The sequence below is a fragment of the Nymphalis io genome, chromosome 1, assembly GCF_905147045.1.
Source record: "Nymphalis io chromosome 1, ilAglIoxx1.1, whole genome shotgun sequence".
NCBI lineage: Eukaryota > Metazoa > Arthropoda > Insecta > Lepidoptera > Nymphalidae > Nymphalis > Nymphalis io.
In genome coordinates, this window is record NC_065888.1 from 905677 (window position 1) to 914697 (window position 9021).

The 9021-nt window shown below is 31.6% G+C and overlaps 1 protein-coding gene across 1 annotated transcript; it reads right to left on the reverse strand.

Annotated features, from left to right (window-relative positions):
- Window positions 1–533: 533 nt before the first annotated feature.
- Window positions 534–6753, reverse strand: LOC126771267 (lysosomal Pro-X carboxypeptidase). The gene is made up of 8 exons (XM_050491063.1): window positions 6502–6753; window positions 4903–4991; window positions 4437–4594; window positions 3098–3299; window positions 2693–2933; window positions 1827–1937; window positions 1169–1385; window positions 534–758 (listed from the first exon to the last, which is right to left on the reverse strand). The coding sequence occupies exons 1-8, from the start codon at window positions 6703–6705 to the stop codon at window positions 571–573; spliced, it is 1410 nt and encodes a 469-aa protein (XP_050347020.1). The 5' UTR covers window positions 6706–6753; the 3' UTR covers window positions 534–570.
- Between the last annotated feature and the right edge of the window lie 2268 nt (window positions 6754–9021).

Below are 9021 nucleotides of genomic sequence, written 5' to 3' on the forward strand. Positions count from 1 at the left end.
ATTCCCTAACTGTCATAATCCGATGGGACGGAAATCGGACAGGTCCGGAAAGAGTTCAGGCGCAGGACGTGCTTTCCGAGGCACGGGAGTGTATAACACTTCCAACTTCCAAACTCCGGGCTGCTACTGAGAATTCCTGACAGAAAAACCCAATACCCATACAGAAAAACCTAGTTTTATTTGTCATATTATAATTTAGTTTGAATCTTATTGAAAATTACATTACTAGTAGTATTTAATATCTGCGCAATTAAATATAAACTGAGAATATGTGCCATTTAATGTTTCTAATCTCGTTCATATCGTATTCATGTTTGCAAGCTTATTCAATTCTATGTCAATGGATGATATAGTTAGACTTAATTATACCGCAGGAGTTACAATAAAATACCAACAATTTTCTTTTTATAATGTAAAAATATTTACTTTTATTATGTGTAATTGGTACATTATATGAACCATTGATGTTTCAACGATTACTAAGATTTTATAACTCTGGTATTTTTACGCTATGATTATGAAGTAACAAATAGTTAAGTGTATCAATCTTTATTGATATGTTAAAATATATCACTGTTTTGCAGATTGTTCTTCGCGGAACTGTCTTATCCATTTGTCTATATTTTGTCTATGGATGTTTCTTGCCATCTTCACAGAGGCAGGGTCTTGATCACTAGAAGGCATCAGGTCGAGGTGATGGGCGGCGTCTATTATAACAACAGCAGTCACTGAACTACTGATACTATTAAGAATTCCACCTGTGAATGAAACATTTTAGAATGTATTGCTGAACTACGAATAACTTGAGTATTTGAGAGTTTGTCCCTTTTAATTTGTTTTATAAAATAATTTTAATGTAGTAATAGCGTGTTAATGTCATATTGCAGGGAAAAGGCCTCGATCCATTCGAGGATTTTTTTTTCGGAGCTTGTTCCAACACGTTGCTTGGATGCGAATCGATGGTTCTGTACAAAATTAGTTTATCGATTTCAACTAATGGGTGTCATAAGAATTTTGATAAGCGCACCTATATACCATCGGCAAAAAGCCACCTCAAATATTCGCATATTGGCGGAAAAAATGGACCAAGAAAATGCATTCTCTGGAAGAGAGTTATTAACCTGCGATGATCACAAATGGAATGTGAACTATGATTAAGCAGTCATACCTCCAGCCCAAGGATCTAACAATCCGTTACTGAAGACAATATTGGAAGCAGCTTGCAGCTTTGATCCACCATATTCCACCCGGGCTCCCTGCGGTCGGGGGTACACCTTGTATTTCTTGTGACAATCTTCGGCGTATTTCGTGAAGTCCCACGGCTTAGGTTCGAACATATCGTATGTACCGGTTGTGCACATAGGCATCACCATTTCTGTGCAGGCCTGTGTTGGAGTAAGACATCTAAATACTTTTTTAGGAGTTTTACAAAAGGCAGTTGCAAAAATGCTGCAAGTAAAGGTGGTGATTGAGTTTTGAGAAATTATTCACACATTTTCGAGCCGATCTTGTACAATTGAAAATATAATAAATTATTTAAATTGTAAAATATAGATGGAATAAATAGACATAAAAAGTACGGTACAGTTTAATGCTCTCCAATTGCCGAATCCTGTATACCATACCTATGTATATCTCAAATATTATATGATATGAATCTTGATGATGGGAATCTTATAATAGTAATCTTACCGAAACATGTCGAGAAATCGTCGATAAACCATAACGTAAGTGAATCAAAAAAAATCATAATATGAACACTTATGTTTTATTATTTATTAAAAATAACTACCTCAACCTAATTATGAGGTATTTTATTTCGATACCTGATAATCCCAACCGCTTGCTTGAAGATTTCCATAATTGTCATCCTTATAATCCACACAACTCGCCTTGCCGGTATAATTTGCAAATGTTTTCAAAACTTTTCCAATGCCCTGGAGAACAACAAATTTATTTCTTTATTTAAAAACCGGTGGTGATGATGTTCTACTGTACGAATTTCAACCATAGCACTTATTTTCAACGGAGACTAGTCGATTACGCAGGAGTGCACAACTGTGCTGACCCTCGCTTTCATAGATCGATGGGATGGTAAGAAAAATATAAGACCGGAGTGAGGTCTGTTGCACAACTGGTTTAATATATTTATAATAATATGTTAGAACAACAGAACTTTATATGATACAACAATCGATATTAGCTTGCGAACGTAAGTTCATATCAGCACTATATCCGGTCTAGTTTCATTTTTATGATAATAAAAGTTATCCTTTGACCTTCAATAGTTTACAATTCAATAAGTATTTATTTATATTAATAATTAGTTGTCATGTTTGTATATGTAATCAATCATAAAACAAAACATCAAGCGATTTTAATATAATTCAATTATATATGTAAGTACTGTTCGAAATGAATAGATTTCGAAAGCGCTTGATCAATCACCATGAAAATTGTATTCTATTTACATTGTTGTAACTTGCCTCGAAAAGTTCATCCGATCGTTATGACCGTTATTACATATGTATACACGTAGGTCATCTGCTGGGACTTGCTAGTTTAATACTGGCATATAATAGATACATAAGCAGAGAGAAGCTAAATTATGTGTATAGGAAAAACATTATTTAAGCATTATTTATTATCATATTAGTTTTAATTAAATTTTAGCTCTACGTTATGTATTTACCTGAAGTAGTTTTTTGTCTTTTAACGTTTCGTTCAAATACTGGCACACGACTCTAACGGGCTGCGCTGGTAGTGGCATTAGGAAATCCGATTCGAATGGATAGTTGACCATCGCCAGGGTCTCGTACATCGACTGAAGGTAATCTACAAGCGACTGAACATCTGTAGAGTTCTTGATAGGATTACATAGATTCCATTCGTTTCGTAACCATTCACTGTTGTTTTGTAATTTTACAAAATTCCTTAAATAAGAAACAAAAAACAATTACTTTATTATATATCTGTCTAAATAATAATTATTTATGTACAAAGTCATCAAGATCAATTGACAATGAAACCAATTAAAAACGGATGTAATACTTTAGGCAAAGACTTCCAAGATATTAAATAATAAATATCATATTACCTTAAAGTACTCCAAGAGTTTTTGATGTTTTTAACACAATTCTGATTAGCAATCTTAAAACTTGAAGTCACAATTCTGTCGAATACTTCGCAAGGCACCATGCCGGGATACATGTGAATAGGAGCGGAGGCTGCGATTGCTCCGTTCACCAAATGCGGGTATTTTATACGAAAGTAAGCCGCTAACATTCCTCCGTATGACCCTAAAGAAACAAGATTAAAATAATGAAACAACAAGACAATGACAAAGATGCTTTAAAACCGCATGTGATAGATCGTCAACAGGATCTTGGATTGGTGATGTGCTCCTGACCCGTTTTGACTATTCTTAAGTAGTCGTAGTTACTGGGGAAGGATATTTAGTAAGCAAGTATATGCGCAAACATATTATGTAGATGCACTCTCTGTTCTCTTATTTTTGATATCTTATAAGCAATCCGACCGGAGAGAGTGTAGACGCATGACTAACATTTTTACGTGCTTTTCGAGCTTGAATTGTTAACGTTCACAACGTCCAGAATCTGGGCTGGACTTCAATAGTACAAGAATTGAGAGAAGATCTATCTTCAAGGAAGAAAACAAAAAGGTTTATGACAAAGTTGTTCAAATATACCCCAATATCAAAAGCGACTCGATATTTATGAAGAAAAAGTCAGATTGGTACAAATTTTCTCTTCTTGTATGCATATATTAGGTTATATTATACATTAACAGCTTTATTTAAAGACTTCTTCAAAATAATAAAATTTCAACATCGGAAAATGATACTTATAACAAATAATTTATAAATAATACATTATACCTATCTACAAAGCGATTGTAATTACATCGATTATTAAAGAATGCCACCGTTGCTGAATTCGAACCAAGGATAAGTTTAGGTATATCAATTTACAGAAAATGATTATCAATGAACTGTTTTAATAGCTTTTAATTCAACATTTCTTATGACAGTGATTGTATTATGAGTTAGGCAATTTTAAAAAGGTCATAAATTACAACACCTTTTTTTTGGGCAAATTATCGTACTGATTGTTTCGCATAACATAAGTTATATTCTTCTCCTTTTATAATAAATACAAAAAAAAATTAAGACTATTTCAAATGTTTATATAGATTGAACACTATCTATGAATCGTTTTTTACATATCCAATAAAACGCATCCATATAAACGCAAGTGATGTGTTCAGATTATCCCCGAAATTAAGGTTATTTGTCAATAAGTATATTTTTAATGGTAGGTACTAAGAAATAATTGTTTGCCATATATTAGATTTGTTTTGTAGAAATGTATCCTAAGAAAAAGATAAAAATAATACATAGAATTATTTTTGCTTACCTCCAAAAACGACGACAGGGTATCGCGGTTCTAGCTTGTCACCCTGAAGGTAGTTGATAAGGTCAGCGTAATCGGCCAACGCCTGCGCAGCCGTTAAATAACCAATATTTTCGTTTTCTAATGACTTGTTGCCAAAGGGCAATGATTGACCATAGTACCTAATGTTGTAAGAATTAGTAATAAGTCAAGTAATTATGTAGATTTACTAATTAAATTAAAACAAATTAAATAGAAAAAGGCATGGATGGCATATCGCAAAGGGGGCGATAGTCTAGTCTTCGATCAACAATACATAGTATATAGTATTGTTGATTGAAGTCTGTCATGATATTTGTAGCTCGCAACAATTAAATAAAATGTGACATTACTTTTGAGTGCATTCATGAAACGCGTAATATAATCGAAGCCGAATAGTATTTTGGTCGTGACATATTATGTATTTATTTATTAAGTTGATTAAATATACCTATGTTCGGCGAAGATTAACTTCGCTTTGTAATCTGACGCAATTTCCCACATGAAACCTGTGTGCTGCGCGAAGGCTTCGATCTGGCCCTGGTGAAAAGAATAATTGCACAAATATTGTTAAAATGAATTGCATAACATATAGTAGTTTCTTTGTTTATTTTTAACCTTTTATCTACAAATATATTTATATAAATACCTAAATCTGATGTACCTTAAAAGATATGTTAAGATTTTTTTTTATAATAAATAAAATACACATTTTTATAATAAATAAAAGAAGTGATGCTTTGTTGATAGGTTTTATAGCGATTTTGTCTTTCTTATTATTTCTAGGCTCTTTATAAGTCTATCGTAATAACTACCATCTTGCCATAATTTGTACCATGTTACCATTCGTTTTGAATATTTGATCTAACTCTGCGACGGTTAAGCAATACGATTGCGGTGGATTTCCTTATTAAGATTATTACATTGCGTTCATTTGTGAAGGGTGGGTGAGCCAGTGTAATTAGATACAAGCCATATGACAAGCCCGGTCTCACGATTGTTAGCGCGCTGAGCCAATTGTCCTTGGCATTGTGGCCGTTCAAAGACTCAGGTGACATATGAACATGGCCATAAAATTAACCATCTGCTAGATTTACCGGTAAAAGACTTTTATAGTTAATTATGTTTCAACTTAAAAACACATTGGTGTGCGCCGCTTACGCCGATATACGCGTTTAATGAAGACTCTTGTTCTACCCGTGCGAAGTCGCGGTAGCTAGTTTATATTAAATACAACATTGTTGCTTTTGACTCCTAACACAATATGTACGCCTAATTGTAGGGGTAAATATGAATTCTTTAAAGACGGGCATTGTTAGTATTCTTAAATTTAAGTAAATGTAGATAAGTAAAGCGACAGTAAACGATCAATAAGCGTGTTTATGTGTATATTGAGCGAGCAACGACTTCATAGATAAGTACGGCTGTTTAAATCGCATATGAATATTTTTGACCCGATTTAATTATTCTTACAGAGGAAATCAACCAGAAGGAAATTAATCAGCGAACAAATTTATATGCATGGCAAATAAATAACAATCTTAGAAAATAATTTAGTATTGCTGTGAAATTTTTGTGTAATCACAGATCCCAAAGGGACCGTAAGTCGGCATGTTTATTTTACACTACATGCGTTAGAAGATAATTACTTATATACAGTTTAACTCAAGATGCTCAGGAAATGATTTTTTATACACATTTATATTTGGTATTGGTGTAAAATGGGTAATAAATGACGATATCATTTAAAATTTACAAGCAAATACCGATTAAAAAAATTGATTGCAATTATGTTTGTTTTTATTAATTTCAACAATGTTACATAGAATGTATTTTGCTCTATATATATGATTCCATAGAATCCTGCTTTATCGTTGTTATCAGTAAAAGCTATTTATTCGCAAACTTTTTACATAAACCATGTAAAATAAATAATATAATGAACATGGATTATCTACGAATAACTAGATATGACATTAAAAAAAAATAAGAATTAGATTTTCAAAATTTCGTACATTATATATATTATTGTATTATAATATCTAAGTACCTCGTTTCCCGTGTAGAAAAATATCGGGCCGTGTCCATCGTCCCAGTATTCACTGTTCTCTAAATATCTTATTTTAAAAGTTTCGTTTCTTTGAAAACCAAAGTGGTCTAACGGAACTGTGAACCATTTCGTTTGATATTTGTATTCACAACGTGCTAATACTAAAACTGACACTAGAAATATGAATATTATCTTTGCGGACATTATGCGTCGTGCTGCCCTCGCCGAGTTTGATACAGTAATAAGCGATGGAGCGGTAATTATGACGTCATATGTACTGTGACCAACTCAAGTGTCATGTAATAAACAAGGACTCGTTATAAACCAAAAGGATGATCTTATAAACAATAATATTGTATATAATATGTGGCTTTGTGGGTAGTTACTATGTATCGTTTTTCATATGTGATATTGTGTATTTTAATATTTTATGCATTTTTATATTAATAAATGTGGGTACGCTTTTTTGTATCGGCTAACTGAAAATCTAAATTTATAGTAGAAGTGTTACGCGTTTCGGAGGTTTCAGTATTAAAGTATATGGTAGACAAGTCTGTCGACGATTTAGTATATTTCGTGATATTTGAAAAAATATATTGTGTGTATATTTACTATATTAAAAAAAAAATATTTTTTAAGCCGGCTAGAATAATTTAACATTGTAAATGTTACCCGCTAGGCTTAAAAGCAATAAAAGTTTAGTAATCTTTAGTACTCATGTATTTTTTATTTACGAAGTGTAAAAAAATATAAAAAATAAATTCTCAACAATACATACCTAAATGAATAATGACAAAACCGAGTCTTAAAAAACTATTTAATATTTTGTTATATACATCGTTGTTTTAAATAAAGTGTATGTTGATAAGCGTTTCATACAAACAAAACTGTTATTGATTTATATCGTTATGATTGTTTGTACTCTTATATATTTATCGAAGCCGCACAATTGTCATGCGTTTTAAATTTTGTTTAGATTCACCCAATGGCTACCGGAAATGAATTTAGGCTATATGTGGGATTCATACAATTACTAGGTATATAAAGGTATGATATTGGTACGTCGTCTCGATAACTCCTCTGGGTAGGTACCACCTGCTTATCTGATATTTTACCGCAAATCAGTAATACTTCTCAGTTTTAGTAGAGTAGTAGTAGCAGTTTAGTAGAGCTAGGGTAAATACAGTCACATGGGCAGTAACATCTTAGTTCCCAAAGTTGGTTGTCGATGTAAGCGATGGTTAACATTTCTTACAATGCCAATGTCTATGGGCATTGGTGACCACTTACCACCAGGCTTATTTACTCGTCCGCCTACAACTTGCAATACATTATCTGACCAAAAAAATTTGAACAATAATTATGTTTCAATATTGAATAAAAGTTTTGAAGTTTTTTTTATCTACACGATTTTTTATTGTGCGTATAAGAATTGCTTATCATTATATATTTAGAGAATGATATTACTAAAGCATAAAAACTAAGTCGCTGGTTGAAGAATATGCATATTTCATACATACAAAAGAATTGACTAACATAAGTTGTTATCGCAGATGTACTTACAATGTATTTTATTCCATTGTTAACCTTCCGCTTGTCCTGTAAATTATATTAATAGATGATATCGTTTGCGGATTCTATATTAATAAGCTTATAGATAATTCTAACTGGTTTTACTCGAGTTTCTACCTATAAAACAAATATATTATAAATAATCGAATACATTTTCGAAATCATAAAAATAAATTATTTTTATTATGATTATTATAATGGAAGCCGAGATAAAAATCTGCTGGGCCAAGTGTATTGCGTGTATGACACAATGAAAACTTTATATCCAACATAATATACAATATGATAAAGATGTAAGAAAAAAACCACCACGAATCCAGTCTACTGCCGTAACACTACACTCCACACCACCACAATCATGAAATGCACTTTTACATTAATAGAAGAAAACTACATGTTATCTGAAGGAATATATCTACATGAGGAAGATCTAGGTAGAAGGTCGAAAAAAGGTCAAATTAATATAATACAACAAGGTAGATGATATTTGAAAAAGTCCAGTACGATGCAATTTAATTTTAATTATTTTATTTTTTTTTTTTTATTTTTTTATTTATTTTAATCGATACACCACAGTATTTGAAATATGGCACTTAAAACAAGAATACGATAAAATGACAGATACAATTTCAAACACTTAATAGGTATATACAGCATTAATAGTTACGTTAGCCTCCAATAACAATTTTTTTAACAATACTCTATTTAATAAATACTACAGACTGCAATATAACACGCTTATTGATTATTTAACATTCAAACAATTAGCAAAAAAATAAAAATAATGAAGTAAAAAAAAAAATAACTAACAATAATTACAAACAATGATAATACAAGATTTTTAGAGATAATACCGTAATTTACAAAGTTCTAATATTGAGTAGAATATAACAAACTAAATATAACAGTAAAGATATCACAATCACAATAAAGCTCCCAGCGTTAATT

Excerpts from the sequence above, each read along its gene's own strand:
- LOC126771267 (XM_050491063.1), bottom strand. The coding sequence starts at position 6,705 with ATGTCCGCAAAGATAATATTCATATTTCTAGTGTCAGTTTTAGTATTA. Across the intron at positions 4,595-4,902 it reads TTAATCTTCGCCGAACATAG|GTACTATGGTCAATCATTGC; the intron begins GTATATTTAATC and ends TTACAACATTAG. Across the intron at positions 759-1,168 it reads GTTAGATCCTTGGGCTGGAG|GTGGAATTCTTAATAGTATC; the intron begins GTATGACTGCTT and ends TTTCATTCACAG.